Source organism: Scyliorhinus canicula, chromosome 12 (assembly GCF_902713615.1).
Source record: "Scyliorhinus canicula chromosome 12, sScyCan1.1, whole genome shotgun sequence".
NCBI lineage: Eukaryota > Metazoa > Chordata > Chondrichthyes > Carcharhiniformes > Scyliorhinidae > Scyliorhinus > Scyliorhinus canicula.
This window is the reverse complement of record NC_052157.1, coordinates 11,990,364-12,007,040: the sequence shown is the minus strand read 5'-3', so window position 1 is coordinate 12,007,040 and position 16,677 is coordinate 11,990,364. Positions and strand designations below refer to the sequence as shown.

At 48.6% G+C, this 16,677-nt stretch overlaps 1 protein-coding gene across 1 annotated transcript; it reads right to left on the bottom strand.

Moving 5' to 3' along the window:
* Window positions 1–289: 289 nt before the first annotated feature.
* LOC119974901 (transmembrane emp24 domain-containing protein 3-like) lies at window positions 290–16,195 on the bottom strand. Its single transcript, XM_038814236.1, has 3 exons — window positions 15,904–16,195; window positions 2,689–2,937; window positions 290–1,035 (listed from the first exon to the last, which is right to left on the bottom strand). Exons 1-3 carry the CDS (start codon window positions 16,039–16,041, stop codon window positions 799–801), a joined length of 624 nt encoding a protein of 207 aa, XP_038670164.1. The 5' UTR covers window positions 16,042–16,195; the 3' UTR covers window positions 290–798.
* Window positions 16,196–16,677: the final 482 nt, after the last annotated feature.

Below are 16,677 nucleotides of genomic sequence, written 5' to 3'. Positions count from 1 at the left end.
ATAACGAGAGATAAGAGTTGAGAAATCGTGATCCTCGTTGGCATAGTGACACAGTGCCTTCTGGGGTACAAGCCTTCTGGACACAGTTCAACATGACTTCAAAGAGAGAGAGACATCACCTGTGCTGATCAACGGCAAGAGTTCCTGGCATCTTGAGAGATGAAGTTTCAAAGTTGTCTTCGCTACTTCTTGTTAAGTATATGTAAACTCTTGCTTAATAAATTCCACTTGATTTGTAAATACTAGTTATTCGTATCTTGTGGGTCACGTACAACTGAGGACCCTAGTGTTAGAAATTAAGATTTTTTTTTAAATTATAGGGTTTTACACCTCAAAACCCTTAAACCTTACACCATGATTCCTCCCCTAATTAACACTACAAACACAGATTAACTGGTCAGACATTTCATTTGTCATTTTGTGGACGTTGTGGTCCCAACAACATTGATAACACTTCTACAAGTGAATTTTTGTGGGACATCCTGAGGTTATGAGAGACGCTGCATAAATGGAACTTCTTTCATTCTCTTATTAACTGTGGGGTTGTCCTGAGGATGTGAGAGGTTTTGATTCATGATAAGGAGTGGTGACTCGAGACACAAGCACAGGCACCTCTCTCTTTGCACCGTTTAGTTAATTGGAGGTCTGGCTTCGCTGCCTATTAGCTCTTCTTTGACCGCCACAGGTTGATTGTCAGAACAATGACCACACTACAGTAATTCTGCGCACACACACACACACACACACACACAGGCGATATCGAGTGGCTGGCTTGCAGCAGCCAGCAGATTTTCGACGTTAGGTATTGGCCACGCTCGCGTTGACCCTCTTGTCCGTGAAGAATCTCTTTAGGATGATGACCTGGCCAATAGTAACCAGAAAAAGGATGATGGTCTCGCTCGACGCCCAGTAGATAATGTGGGTTCTGATGTTTTCTGCGTGCAGGCGGTCAATCGCAGCCTGAACGCGTTGTTGCGTCTGCAGCTTGGCCACATTGCTCAGTGCAAAATGGATGGAATTACAGGAGGACTCCAGCTGAAGAGAGAAGCAAAAAGGATCACAATGCAGTCCACCTGCCTCAGCCACCAAGGACTGCATAATGGGAGAGATTTCTACACTTACACTAATAATAATCACTTATCATAAGACCATAGGAAATAGGAACCGGAGTGGGCCATTCAGCCCTTCAAGCCTGCTCGACCATTTAATAAGATAATGTCTGATCTGACACTCACTAAGCCTACTTTCCTGCTGTCTCTCCATAACCCACTGATTAGAAACCTATCGATCTTGGTCTTGAAAATGTTCAAGGCCTCGACCTCCATAGCTTCCTGGGGTGAAGAATTCCAAAGATTCATCGCACTTTGAAGAGAAGGAATTCTTCCTCAAATCCATCTTCCTTATTCTCCCCCCCGGTCATACACTCTCCCATGAGTGGAAACACCCACCCAACATTTACCCTCTCTAACCCCCTTAAGAATATTACATGTTTCAATCGTATCACCTCTCAATCTTCTTAACTCCAAGGAGCACAGACCCAGTCTGTTTAATCTTTCCTCATGTGGCAGTCCCTCCATACCCAGGATCCTCCTAGTAAACCTCCTCTGTCCTGCCTCCAGTGATACTATGTCTTTCCTTAAACAAGGGCGACCAAAACTGTACACAGTGTGTTAAATGTGGCCATGTGCATACCTTGTAATTGAAATGAATGAAAATCGCTTATTGTCACGAGTAGGCTTCAATGAAGTTACTGTGAAAAGCCCCTAGTCGCCACATTCCGGCGCCTGTTCGTGGAGGCTGGTACGGGAATTGAACCGTGCTGCTGGCCTACCTTGGTCTGCTTTCACAGCCAGTGATTTAGCCCAGTGTGCTAAACCATTGCCAAACATCAATACTCTTAATCTCCAGGGTAATCTTTGTAGGATTTGGGGGGGGGGGGGGGAGGGAGGGGGAGCGGGGATGGAGGGGGAGAGATAAGGTGGGGGGGGTAGGGAGGGAGGGGGGGGATGTTTTGTTGTTTTGTACTAAAGGGACGGGCATAGTTGTTCTGTGCCAATGTCGGGCATTAATTCATTCCTCTTCTGTGTATACGTGGGGGGGGGATTTCTGTCCCTGTCTATTTTAGGGACGGGGCAGATGTTTTGGGGGAATGATGGGTGTTAGTTTATCTCTTCCGCTGTGTATACGTGTGGGGGGGGGTTTCTGTCCTGCCTATTTTAGGGACGGGCAGATGTTTTGGGGGAATGATGGGTGTTAGTTTATCTCTTCCGCTGTGTATGCGCCGGGGGGGGGGGGGGGGGGGGGGGGGGGGGGGGGGGTGGGGGGGGGGGTGGGGGGGGTGAGGGGGGACACACGGCGGGGGAACCGGGGGGGGGGGGGGGGGGGGGACTGTTCTTTCTGTCTTTTTGTTGTTGATATTATGCAAAAATTTGAATTAAAATTATTTTTTAAAAAAAAAAGGATGTTCCACAGCTCAACCAGATGCACACGGCTTTCCACCAGCTTGAAAATTGAAAACCTGAGCCTGTCTTTGCCCTAATCAGCTCTCTAATGTTTTTCAATCTTGATGTGCTGCAGTCTTGAGCCACCAGCTGGGGGTTCACCATTAGAAGACGCGTGCCGCCAAAGCCATTGACGCCTGTAGGCCCAAGGCTGAGAAGTAGCTAGATTTCCACAGGCTGGACTAACCTGTGTCAGGGCGGCATCCTTGTCTACAGGAATGGGGAGAAGCGGAGTCATCTCGCCCACCTCGAGGTGGAAGAAAACCTTCTTGTGAGTGAAGGTGGAGAACTGGTTGCCAAAGCAGAAACTATAGATTCCGGGGATCTCTGCCTTCGCGCTGTAGCTGTCATACCGAATCTTGTGCTTTCTGTAGATCATTCGCCTTTCGGGACTTTCGATGAAACAATCCACATCGTAGTGACCTCCTGAAATAACCTGTTGAGAGCAAAAAAATGTTGTTATTTTATCAACTGTTTGAACGTCGACAAATCCCCGTACATTGGTACTGAGGGGAGGGTACCCTGTTTCTCCAACACAAAATTAGTGTTTGTACCATTTGGCCGCGTATATATTTTTTATTGTTTTAATAAAAAGATCCGAACATTGACAAAACAGCAACAATCATGTCAAAGGGCAGCTCAGAACAAAACAGCACCAGCACCCCTCTTGACTCTGAGTTACAAAATACCAGGTTCAACTCCCACTCCAGGCCAACGCTCCCGATGGATGGGCAACATTTGTAACCCGCTACTTCTGGTTTGAAAACCTGGGAGAATGAGAAATACTGAAGTTAATGCCCGAAACCTTTACCTCGGCTAAAATGACAATGGATGGGACCAGGCCCCCAAATCTCCACCACCGCCCTCCCCCCCCCCCCCTTTCCCAGTCTAGCCCAATACTCAATATTGAAGTATGAATCAATAGTTTGGGGTGGCCGCCATTTTAAATTTTGGAACTGTGGAAAGTCTGACTGAAAACAGCCATTTTGTGGACAGAGCCACCTTGAACATTATGACGGAGATGCCTTGAAGCAGAAACTGCTTCTCAACAGGGAGAGACTGAAGAAGGTTTCCAGAAATGGCTGTTGGACCACAGTACTAAATGCAGCCTCCAAGAGCCGCCACCTGCAGTACCATAAAAGTGAAAACAGGAGCCTTCACTCCCTCCCAGGGCCTGCTCTGCTTCGCGAGTCCACGTGCAAAGGCAAACTCTTCCAATCTCTTCAACGGCAGGAGCCATGGCCACTGCCCTACGGAATCTCAAGCTTCAACCCTTTCAATTCAGAAAGAAAGGGCCCACAATGATATCTCACAGAGATTGATTTTTTTTTCATTCATATTGAGTCATGAGATGTGGGTGTCACTGGCTGGGCCCGCGTTTCTTGGCCGTTCCTAATTGCCCTTGAACTGAGCAGCTTGCTGGGTTTCAATGGTTTCAATGGTCACCATTATTAGACTTTTAGTTCTAGATTTTTACTGAGTTCACATTTTACCATCTGCTGTGGTGGGACTTGAACCCATGTCCCCAGAGTATTTAAAAGCAAATGACTGCGGATGCTGGAATCTGAAACAATAACAGAAATACTGGCCAGCTTTGAATAAACGTCAACCAGACTCGAAACGTTAGAACATAGAACAGTACAGCACAGAACAGGCCCTTCGGCCCTCGATGTCTGTGCTGAGCCATGATCACCCTACTCAAACCCACGTATCCACCCTATACCCGTAACCCAACAACCCCCCCCCCCCTTAACCTTACTTTTTAGGACACTACGGGCAATTTAGCATGGCCAATCCACCTAACCCGCACATCTTTGGACTGTGGGAGGAAACCGGAGCACCCGGAGGAAACCCACGCACACACGGGGAGGACGTGCAGACTCCGCACAGACAGTGACCCAGCCGGGAACCGAACCTGGGACCCCTGGAGCTGTGAAGCATTTATGCTAACCACCATGCTACCGTGCTGCCCTTTTTTATTTTTTGAGCTGAGTGCCATCAGTGTACATATGGAAACTGTGCTGCATTTTTGAATAACGGCCAAGGGGCATCATGCAGATAAGAAATAGGAAGGGACCAAGGATAGATCCTTGGGGGACACCAGATGCCATGGTGTGGGAGCAGGAAGCGATGGTGATTCTCTGGCTATGCTGGAGAAATAAGAATGGAATCAGGCAAGTGCAGTTCAACCTAGCTGGATGATGTTGGAGCATCGCTGGAAGAGGATGATATGGTCACATGTTAACTGTGTTGCCAGAAGCTGAGTGGGTGCGTGCGGAGGAGGCCTCCGCAGGGGAACCTCCCTCCGGGCCCTCGCCACGGCAGCACTCCCATCCCCACCAAAAAAACACTCCAGCAGCCCATGGTGACAGCCACCCTCCAATCCTGGAACCAACTGCGGCAGCAACTTGGCCTGACCAAAATGTCGAACAGGGCTCCCATCTGCAACAACCATAGGTTCACACCAGCACTGACTGACGCCACCTTCAAAGGTGGAGGCAGGACGGGGGGACACTGACAGTCAGGGACCTATACACGGACGACAGGATCGCAACACTGGACGAACTGACAGAGAAATTTCAGCTAGCTGGGGGGAACGAGCTACGGTACCTGCAGCTCAAAAACTTCCTACGAAAGGAGACAAGGACGTACCCACAACCGCCACGACAGACACTACTGGAAGACCTACTGGACGCAAGTATCCTAGAGAAAGGGAACTGTAGTGACATGTATGACCGACTGGTAGATAGGGACGACACCGTACCTGGACGAACAAGGAGGAAATGGGAGGACGACCTGGGGATGGAGATAGGGTGGGGACTATGGAGCGAAGCACTGCATAGGGTCAACTCCACCTCCACGTGCGCAAGGCTCAGCCTGACGCAACTAAAAGTGGTACATAGAGCCCACTTAACAAGAACCCGTATGAGTAGGTTCTTCCCGGAGGTGGAAGGACAGATGTGAACGGTGCCAAACGAGGCCCGGCCAACCACGCCCACATGTTCTGGTCTTGCCCCAGACTCGTGGAGTACTGGACAGCCTTCTCGAGGTATGTCCAAAGTGGTGGGAGTGAGGGTGGAGCCATGCCCGATAGTGGCGGTCTTCGGGGTTTCAGAACAGCAGATCATCTTCCTGGGGAGGAGGGCGGACGCCATTGCCTTTTGCCTCCCTGATCGCCCGCAGTTAGAATCCTGTTTGGCTGGCGGTCAGCAGCACGGCCCAGAGCTGCGGACTGGCTGTCCGACCTCTCGGAATCTCTCCAAATGGAGAAATCAAATTTTGCCATCCGAGGGTCGGACGACGGCTTCCACAGCACGTGGGAGCCATTCATGCAACGTGTCCGGGACTATTGTGGCCAATGTACAAGAGGAAGAATAGTCGGGGGAAGGTAGCGGGAGGGGGGGGGGGCTACAGGTTCGTTACGGGGGTTCGATGGCTAGCTAAGGCCCACAAACCAAACTAAATAAAACATGTTGAGGGGGGGGGGGGGGGGGGGGGCGCATGCTAAATCGAAATGCATATCCCACTCTGAATGAATACCCAGTGACTACCCACCTGGTCGATATTTCAATATATGTACAAAACATCTGCGATCTGTTGGCTCTTCTTTATGGTTAGACAGTCTGGTGCAGTGGTTAACTATACTGTTGTTTCAGCTAGACGTTTGGACAGATGTTCTTCCATCATAATTTGAATTATTCAAATTCCAAGTTGTTTCTAGCACATGATTCATTGTTCCAGAAATTCTGGAGTGTCCTGCACAGCCCTGGGCAATAATAGTACTCCATCTCCAGTGATGAGAATAACTTTGCAAGTAGCTGTTTAGCTCCACTCCCCCACTGCCATCGCCCCCCACCCTCACCTCTCTTCAGCCAGTCTGAAGTATCCACCAGCTGAGTGGGGGAATTACATGACGCACTGGTCAGGAAAATGACCAGTTAGCTCCCTTCTCTCTTCACAGATGCTGTCGGAACTGCTGAGATTGCCCAGTGTTCTCTCTTTTTGTTTCCCCAGAGTATTTCCCTGGCCCCTGGATTGCTAGTCCAGTGGCAATGCCACTAAACCATCGCCTTATCTTTAGTATCTTTTCGCCTTTATGTGTTTTTTTATCTTTATATCTGTATTTTAGTTAATACCTTCATCTTTGTTATCTATGTGACTTTCAGCAACAGTTTGGGAGTAAATTAACCTTGATCTTGTCTAAGACTGAAGCTTATCTGCTTGGTTATTTATAAATTGAACCACTCTGGGCTACATAGACATATATTCTTATCTTGTAGACCACTTTGAGGAAATACCTTTTAATAATAATAATCTTTCTTAGTGTCACAAGTAGGTTTACATTAACACTGCAATGAAATTACTGTGAAAATCCCCTAGTTGCCACATTCCGGCACCTGTTCGGGTACAGAGGGCGAATTCAGAATGTTCAACTCACCTAACAAGCACGTCTTTCGGGAAATGTGCGAAGAAACCGGAGCACCCGGAGCAAACCCACACAGGCACGGGGAGAATGTGCAGACTCCGCATAGACAGTGACCCAAGCCGGGAATCGAACCTGGGACTCTGGCGCTGTGAAGCAACATGGTTGTGACGTGGATTTTCCACTCTGCCAATTTATTTTTGTTTCTTTATTCTTTCATGTGGGCCTCACTGGCAAGGCCAGCATTTGTTGCACATCCCTAATTGCCCTTGAATAGAGTTGCATTTTTTAAAAATTAAGAGTCAACCACGTTACTGTGATTTGGAGTCACATGCAGGCCAGGCCAGATGAGGACAGCAGCCTAAAGGACATTAGTGAACCAGATGGGTTTTTACAACAATCAACGATGGTTCCATGGTCATCATTTAGAATCTTAATTCCAGATTTGTATTGAATTCAAATTTCACCATCTGCCACGGTGGGATTTGATTCCAGGTTCCCAGAGCATTACCCTCGCCCTCTGGATTACTAGTCCAGTGACAATACCACTTTGCTACCGTAGGATTTGAAAAGATAGACAGAGAGGAGCTATTCCAGAACAAGGAGGACAACCTTACAATTAGAGCTAGAATGTTCAGGAACGGGTGGTGGAAATCTGGAACTATCTTCCCAAAAAACTGCTGAGATTCTGGATATCAACTGAAAATGTTTGTCCTGGTCCATTCAACAGTTTAGAAAGCCCAACAATGTCTCTACTTCCTACAGAAACTAAATAAATTTGGCATGTCTGCATCGGCTCTCACAGACTTCTACAGATGTGCAATTGAGAGCGTCCTATCCGGCTGCATCACAGCTCGGCCCAAGATCGCAAGAAACCGCAGAGTGTGGTGAACGCAGCCCAAAGCATCACACAAGCTTGCCGCCCTCACATTGTTTCTGTCCACACCTCCCGCTGCCTCGGGAAGGCAGACAGCATTGTTACGGACCCCTCCCACCCAGGCATTGCCTTCTTCCAGACCCTTCCATCAGACAGAAGATACAGAAGTCTGAAGACCTGCACATCCAGACACAGGAACAGCTTTTTCCCCACAGCCAAAGACTCCTCAACAACTCCCCCTCAGACCGACATGTTCCCTGTAAGACACTATTCATGATACCCTATGCTGCTCTTGCTCATGTATTTGCTTTGCTTGGCCCTCGTTCCGCACTGTAACCAATCACTATTTGTCGATGTACCATTTGTCAATGTACTCTGTCGATTGTTCTTTTTAGTCTACTATGTACGTACTGTGTACGTTCCCTCGGCTGCAGAAAAATACTTTTCATTGTACTTTGGTACATGTGACAATAAATGAATCAATCAAATCAAATGTCAAATCTGAGTTTAACAGATGTTTATAGTGTTAATATTATCAAAGCAGGAAATGCATTCAAGCGTGAAGGGAAATACCAATGAACAATTCACAAAGCAGGTATCTCGGGAGTAGTAAAACTGTCAATCACTGGCTAATGCAATACATTGCTGTGTGAAATTGAACAGAAAGTCTGCATTGCAAAGGCTGTTAAGCGATGTCAAGCCCCTTGAAGTGTACTGGGGCTTTCCAGGAAGCTACTGACACTTGTAACATCTGCTGCTTTGAACATTTCTGCCTGAGGCAGCAGATATTAGAAAAGGGTAGTGAAAATGCAGTGATTTTTCCACCTGCTCCCTGGACTGCTCTTCAGCTTTCAGGCAGGGTCTCTGATGGATGGGGAGGGGGTCTCTGATGGATGGGGAGGGGGGTCTCTGATGGATGGGGAGGTGGGGTCCCTGATGGATGGAGAGGGAGGTCTATGATGGATGGGGAGGGGGGTCTCTGATGGATGGGGAGGTGGGGTGTCTGATGGGGAGGGGGTTCTGATGAAGTGGTCTCTGTTGGGGGTCTCTGTTGGTAGGCCTATTGGGGGTGTGGTGGGCAGGATTTGCTTTGTTGGGGAGCCCTCCGATGGACTTTGGGGTTACATGCTTGCCCTCTTAACCCACCGCGGGGTCCATCGCATCAGGGCCACGCATGAAAATACTTGCACTAATCCACACCCGCGTGAATCTCCGCCGAGAGGACCAGAGCATCATGGGGGTCTGGAGAATCAGGCTCGAGCCCATTAATCTAATCTAAATGGGTCCAAATGACCCCTTTGCATCCTCCCGCTGGCACGGGCCATGTGGCTCGCTGCTGCCACAGACTGGGGGATCAGAACAGGATCGGCTCCAGCCTGACGCTCGATTCTCCATTGGATTGGGAAACAGCGGAGAGTCCACCCCATGTTTTGCAGCATTTGGACATGGGCTATTTCAGCATCTGAATGGTGCTAAACATTGAATTTTCAGCATTAATATTAATTAATAATAATCTTTATTGTCACAACTCGGCTTACATTAACACTGCAACGAAGTTAGTGTGAAAGTACCTATTTAGTCATTATTGAAGTCTGTGTACGGTGAGCCAGACCAACAGTCGAAATAAGAATTTGACTGCAACAGAATACGCCGAACTCGAAGATGAAAATCTGGAAGCAAATGAGAATTAAGCGTCTCCTCCCCACACTGTCTCCCAGCCGCAGGTACCAATAGAACAACTTGTCTGGATGAGTGCAGCTTCCAACAACACTCAAGAAGCTCAACACCACCCAGGGCAAAGTAGCCCGCTTGATTGGCACTCCATCCACAAAGATAATCTACATGATGCACTGCAGGAACTCACCAAGGCTCCTTAGACAACATCTTCCAAACCTACGACAACTACCATCCACAAGGATGAGGGTGGCAGACACGTGGGAACACCACACCTGCAAATTCCTCTCAAAGCCACATAGCATCCTAACTTGGAAAAATATCGCCATTCCTTCATGTTGCTGGGACAAAATCCTGACACTCCCTCCCTAACAGCAGGGTAGCATTGTGGATAGCACAATCGCTTCACAGCTCCAGGGTCCCAGGTTCGATTCCGGCTTGGGTCACTGTCTGTACGGAGTCTGCACATCCTCCCCGTGTCTGCGTGGGTTTCCTCCGGGTGCTCCGGTTTCCTCCCACAGTCCAAAGATGTGTAGGTTAGGTGGATTGGCCATGATAAATTGCCCTTAGTGTCCAAAATTGCCCTTAGTGTTGGGTGGGGTTACTGGGTTATGGGGATAGGGTGGAGGTGTTGACCTTGGGTAGGGTGCTCTTTCCAAGAGCCGGTGCAGACTCGATGGGCCAAATGGCCTCCTTCTGCACTGTAAATTCTATGAACAGCATCATGGGTGTACCTACACCATAGGGTCTGCAACGATTCAACAAGGCAGCTCATCGCCACTTACTCAAGGGCAACTATGGACAGGCAATAAATGCTGACCTCGTCAGTAAAGCTCTTGCATGAATAACAAAAGCTAAGAATCAATATTGCCCTGGGTCTGGTGTCACAAATAGGCCAAACCACGGCCTATAAGACAGCTGACTTCCTTCCCAAGGATATTATCCAGATGAGTTTTAACCGCAATCCTATAGTTACAGGGTCGCGATTACTGTGACTAACTTTGTAAATTCCAGATTTATTAACAGAATTTAAATTTCCCAGGCGCTTTGCTGGGATTTGAACTCATGTCAGTGGATGATTAGTCTGAGCCTCTGGATTACGTGTCCTCTAACATAACCACTTTGGACCACTATTCCCATTCAGGTGTTCTCCATAGGCTGGTATTAGGATCGCTGCTCTTTTTGCTATTTATTAATAAGATCATACGAAAAAGAAGCAGAATTAGTCGGCTCGGCCCATCAAGTCTGCTCCACCATTCAATCATGGCTGATCTGTTTCTCATCCCCATTCTCCTGCCTTCTCCCGATAATCCCTGATCCCCTTATTAATCAAGAAACTGTCCACCTCTGTCTTAAAGACACTCAGTGATTTGGCCTCCACAGCCTTCTGAGGCAAAGAGTTTCACAGATTCACCACCCTCTGGCTGAAGAAATTCCTCCTCATCTCTGTTTTAAAGGATCGTCCCTTCAGTCTGAGGCTGTGCCTTTGGTTCTAGTTTCATCTATGGCCTAGGATTGGACATAAATTGAAAGTTTGCAGATGACACTGAACACTGAGGTGGGCAGAATAGTCCTTTTTAAAAAGAAAATTAAAGCAAGGTCCTATTTGTGAAATTAGAATGAATCTAGTTTTGGAACGGACTTGTAATACATAGAACATAGAACAGTACAGCACAGAACAGGCCCTTCGGCCCTCGATGTTGTGCCGAGCAATGATCACCCTACTCAACCCCACGTATCCACCCTATACCCCGTAACCCAACAACCCCCCCCCCCCCCCCCCCCCCCCCCCCCCGCCTTAACCTTACTTTTAAGGACACTATGGGCAATTTAGCATGGCCAATCCACCTAACCCGCACATCTTTGGACTGTGGGAGGAAACCGGAGCACCCAGAGGAAACCCACGCACACACGGGGAGGACGTGCAGACTCCGCACAGACAGTGACCCAGCCGGGAACCGAACCTGGGACCCTGGAGCTGTGAAGCATTTATGCTAACCACCATGCTACCGTGCTGTCCCTTTATAGAATTTACAGTGCTGAAGAAGGCCATTCGGCCCATCGCATCTGCATTGGCTCTTGGAAAGAGCACCCTTCCCAACCGCACACCTCCACCCTATCCCCATAACCCAGTAACCCCACCCAACACTAAGGCCAATTTTGGACACTAAGGGCAATTTAGCATAGCCAATCCACCTAGCCTGCATATCTTTGCACTGTGGGAGGAAACCGGAGCACCCGGAGGAAACCCACGCACACACAGGGAGAACATGCAGACTCCGCACAGACAGTGACCCAAGCTGGGAATCAAACCTGGGACCTTGGAGCTGTGAAGCAATTGTGCTAATCACTTTGCTACCATGCTGCCCCAAACAAATCTTTGGCCCGTATGGGGATCGAACCCGCAACCTTGTCGTTATCAGCACCACTTTCTAACCAACTGAGCTAACCGGCCGGTTTAAATCTAGCCTGGCAAGGGTAACTGCCAGGAACTAACATTGGTAACCCTACAAAATCAGGCCCTTCCTTTTCTCGGCAGAGGCGGAAGAACGAACCCTTGAAAAGTTCACTCCATTGGATAGAATTTCCCAGGAGCAAGTACTGATTGGCACCTACAATCTTGGTTGCAGTGCTGGCAAGGAGCCAGTACCATTGTCTGGAACTGATAGTACACCGACCCAATGTCAAAACTAGGATTTCAGTAAAGTGTGGTGGTTCGCATGAAATGTGACCTTGAGCAGTGAAAAGCACCCAGGGGTTACACGTTGGGACACTGATTGTCCTTTCAATCTTGGGATGCGTTTGCACACATCTTGTAGGCCGAGCGCACAGGAAGTACATCACACAGCATCGCAATACCTGAACCATTCTATAATACATTGGCCCAGGGACACTTGAACATTCCGACCATCGTTTCCGTAGACAATTCAGAGTTCTGCACCTGGGAATGTTTAAACACATGCTGGGGACCCCTGTACTGATGTTAGGCAGTTAGGTTCACAGTTCACGATCCAATTAGTTCCTTTCTAATGTTATACAGCATTTCCTGGTCTTCTTTTCCCCTTTGTTCTGTCAAAGGTGATTCATCTGTGGAGCCACAGGCTAATTGAACCCAGACTCTCTCCAGTACTACAGCATAATGGCAGAAAAGTTTCAAAAATGTTGTTGTGCAAATGTAACATTTCTTTAACAGAATAAAAATTCCCAGCGCCCCTTATCGAACACAATTTGACACTGAGACGTGTAAGGAGATATTAGGCTAATCGGCCTAAAGTGTGGTCATATGGTCACAGGGGTAAATGTTAAGGAGGGTTTTAAAGGCAAGGTCGCGAGGCAGAAAGTTCAGGAAGGAAATGTCAGAATTTAGGGTCTTTGTAGCTGAAAGGACGGCAGCCAATGATTAAAATCGGGACGTTCAGGAGGACAGAATTGGAGGAGTGCAGAGACTTCGGAGGGTTGTAGGGCTGGGGGAAGATTACAGAGATAGGCAGCAGAGAAGCCATGGAGGGGGGTGGGGGATCTTTAAAATTAAAATGCAAATTTTAGTTAAGGTGTTGCTTAACCAATGTAATAATAATAATAATCGCTTATTGTCACAAGTAGGCTTCAATGAAGTTACTGTGAAATGCCCCTAGTCGCCACATTCCAGCGCCTGTTCAGGGAGGCCGGGACGGGAATTGAACCCGCGCTGCTGGTCTTGTTCTGCATTACAAGCCAGCTGTTTAGCCCACTGTGCTAGTGAACACTTGGAGGATGGGTGTTGTACCCCCCTCCACCCCCCCAGTGGGCTCAGAGCTCTAGGAACAGATGTGGAATTGATGAAAGTTGACTGTGATTAAATACAAAAGCTTGTATTAACCCCAAATTGCTGACATACAGTAAATTACCATTAAATTAATGATCAAATCCCTACAGTACAGAGGGGAGCCATTCGGCCCATTGAGTCTGCACTCTGAAAGTGCACCCTACCCAGGTCCACTCCCTCGCCCTATTCCTCGTAACCTAACCTGCACATCTTTGGATACTAAGGGGCAATTTGACATGGTCAATCCACCTAACCTGCACATCTTTGGACTGTGGGTGGAAACTGGAGCACCCGGAAGAAACCCACGCAGACACAGGGAGAACGTGCAGACTCCGCACAGTCACCGGAGGCTGGAATTGAACCCGGGTCTCTTGGTGCTGTGAGGCAGCAGTGCTAGCCACTGTGCCGCCAGTTGTTATGTGGGCAAACATGGCAGCCTTTATGCACATAGCAACATCCCAAAATTAGCGATGATCATTTATTGATAGTTGGCAAGTGCAGAAGGATCATTTTCTCCTTAAACAGTTGATTAAGATTGTTAACGTAGAGCATACAGTGCAGAAGGAGGCCATTTGGTCCATCGATTCTGCACTGACCCACTTAAGCCCTCACTTCCACCCTATCCTCGTCACCCAATAATCCCTCCTAACCTTTTTGGTCACTAAGGGCAATTTATCATGGCCAATCCACCTAACATGCACATCTTTGGACTGTGGAAGGAAACCGGAGCACCCGGAGGAAACCCACGCAGATATGGGGAGAACGTGCAGACTCCGCGCAGACAGTGACCCAGTGGGGAATTGAACCTGGGACACTGGCGCTGTGAAGCCACAGTGCTAACCACTTGTGCTACTGTGCTAACATCCGGCTACATCAGTTGACGGCAGGGCATTTTGTGTGCCAACTGTAGGTCAGTAGGTAGCACTCGCCTCTGAGTCAGAAGGTTGTGAGCTCAGGTCCCACTCCAGAATTTGAGTGAAAAAAACGAGGTTGACACCCAGTGCAAGAGCAACAGTCTCTCGATGAGAAGCCCTCATTTTTCTCTCGATCTAAAAGGTTCCATTGCACTATTTTGAGGAGGAGTAGAGTTCCTCCTGGTGTCCTGGCCAATAATTATCCCCCAGTCAACGTTAAAAAAAGACTATCTGGCCATCATCATCACATTGCTGTCTACGGGAGCTGTGCGCAAACTTCCTGCTGTATTTCCTACACTACAACACGACTACACTTCAACATGGTGGCACAGTGGTTATCCCTGCTGCCTCACAGCACCACGGGTCCGGATTCAATTCCCGCCTTGGGTGACTGTGGAGTTTGTACGTTCTCCCCATGTCTGCGTGGGTTTCCTCCGGGTGCACTGGTTTCCTCCCACAGTCCAAAGATGTCCAGGTTAGGTGGATTGTCCATGCTAAATTGGCCCTTAGTGTCCAGGCATGTGAAGGTTAGGTTGTGGGGTAGCATAGGCTAGGATAGGGTGGGACGTGGATCGTTGCAGGCTCAATGGGCCAAATGGCCTCCTTCTGCACTGTAGGGATTCTATGATTCTAAAAGTAGGTATTAGGTTGTAAAGCACGTTGAAAGCATACACCATGTGCTTCACCCGAAGTCTAGGTCTATGCATTACATTGTGTATTTATCAGATGTCCTATGTTTTCATGTATGGAGCAATCTGCCTGGACTGTATGCAAAACAGGCTTTGCCCTCTTCCAGACCCTTCCATCAGGCAGAAGGTACAGAAGCCTGAAGACTCGCACATCCAGACATAGGACCAGCTTCCTCCCCACAGCTACAAGACTCCTCAACGACCCTCACTCGGACTGATCTGTACTCTGTAAGAACACTATTCACCACGCCCTATGCTGCTCTTGCTCATGTATGTGCTTTATTTGGCCCCTTGTTCCACACTGTAACCAATCAGTTTGTCGATGTACCATTTGTCAATGTTCTCTGTCGATTATTCCTTTGTCTACTATGTACGTACTGTGCACGTCCCCTTGGCTGCAGAAAAATCCTTGGACTGGTTTAGCTCACTGAGCTAAATCACTGGCTTTTAAAGCAGACCAAGCAGGCCAGCAGCATGGTTCGATTCCCGTACCAGCCTCCCCGGACAGGCGCTGGAATGTGGCGACTAGGGGCTTTTCACAGTAACTTCATTGAAGCCTACCCGTGACAATAAGCGATTTTCATTTCATTTCAAATACTTTTCACTGTACTTCGGTACATGTGACAATAAATATCAATAACAACAATACTTTTCACTGTACATGGGTACACCTGACAATAAATCTAAATCTAAACATCTGGTGGTTGGGAAGAGCGCTATATAAATGCAAGTCTTTCTTTTTTAAACAGGACCTCTTTGGAAAGGCATTAACCACCCTCCCAGACCAGATTAGCCTGGAGTGGGGGATTTGAACCCATCTCACAGATGACAGCGCTAAACCCATTTCAGTCACACCATAGTCCCCAAAACAAAACTCCCAAGAAGAAAAGCCAGATAATGGAAGTAGGTCGTGGAAGAGAAATAACTTGCTGCCAATTGCAGCCTGCCCACTGGAGTTGGCACCATATGGCTGCCTCAGCCAGCCAGACCAGTCATTGCAGAAGCTCCCTCTCTGTGTACCTGAAACGCCAAGGTGAACTTGTCATCCTTCTCCAGATCCTCGTAGAAACACTGGATCGCTTTGTCTGGCAGCTCGAACGTTAGGTCAGTGTAGTTGGCGAATGCCGAGTGCAGCAGCATAAGGATGGGGAGGAACATGATTAGCGGTGCAGGGCGGGGAGCGAGAGGAGGCAGCGAGGCAGCCTGGCAGCACTGACCCGCTGCACTGGCTGGCAGCCTCTGCTGGGATTCAGCCTCATGCCCGGCCACAGCTCCGCCTCTCGCCGACCATTAGCCCCGCTGGGAGGGGAGTCTGTCTAAACCTGACGTGGCAGCAAGGATCAATCCTTCCGGGAACTCTGCGAAAGGGAGGGAATGAAGGTGAGGTTTAAGAGCTACCTTCTCAGGATTTCTACAGAGGAGGTTTAACATTGGGTTAAATCTCTCCCATTCCACAGCATGCACTCCCCCTCTCTCTCTCTCTCTCTCTTCGCCTACACTTTTCATTCCATCAGTGGGGAACACACAGGCTCATTGAAAAGAAATCTTAGCCATTCGGCCCACAGGACTGGTGCTAGCCCATTAATGCGGTAACCCACTCCACCCCATCCTCATGCCACTCTCTCCATTTTCTTCCCCCCCCCCCCTTCAACATTTATCCATTTCCCTCTCTACGCGTTCTGCCAACACGTAAACCCAAAACGGTTCCGCTGCAAAGGGTGTTTCGCGACAGCGGTGGGTGACCTGCGGTCCATCTGGGTTCTGAGTGCCGCCCACGAGACACTTGGTTGACCG

Coding starts and splice junctions, on each gene's coding strand:
- LOC119974901 (XM_038814236.1), bottom strand. CDS start 16,041: ATGTTCCTCCCCATCCTTATGCTGCTGCACTCGGCATTCGCCAACTAC. Junction 2,938..15,903: donor AGTTCACCTTGGCGTTTCAG/GTACACAGAGAG, acceptor TGCTCTCAACAG/GTTATTTCAGGAGGTCACTA. Junction 1,036..2,688: donor AGGATGCCGCCCTGACACAG/GTTAGTCCAGCC, acceptor TTCTCTCTTCAG/CTGGAGTCCTCCTGTAATTC.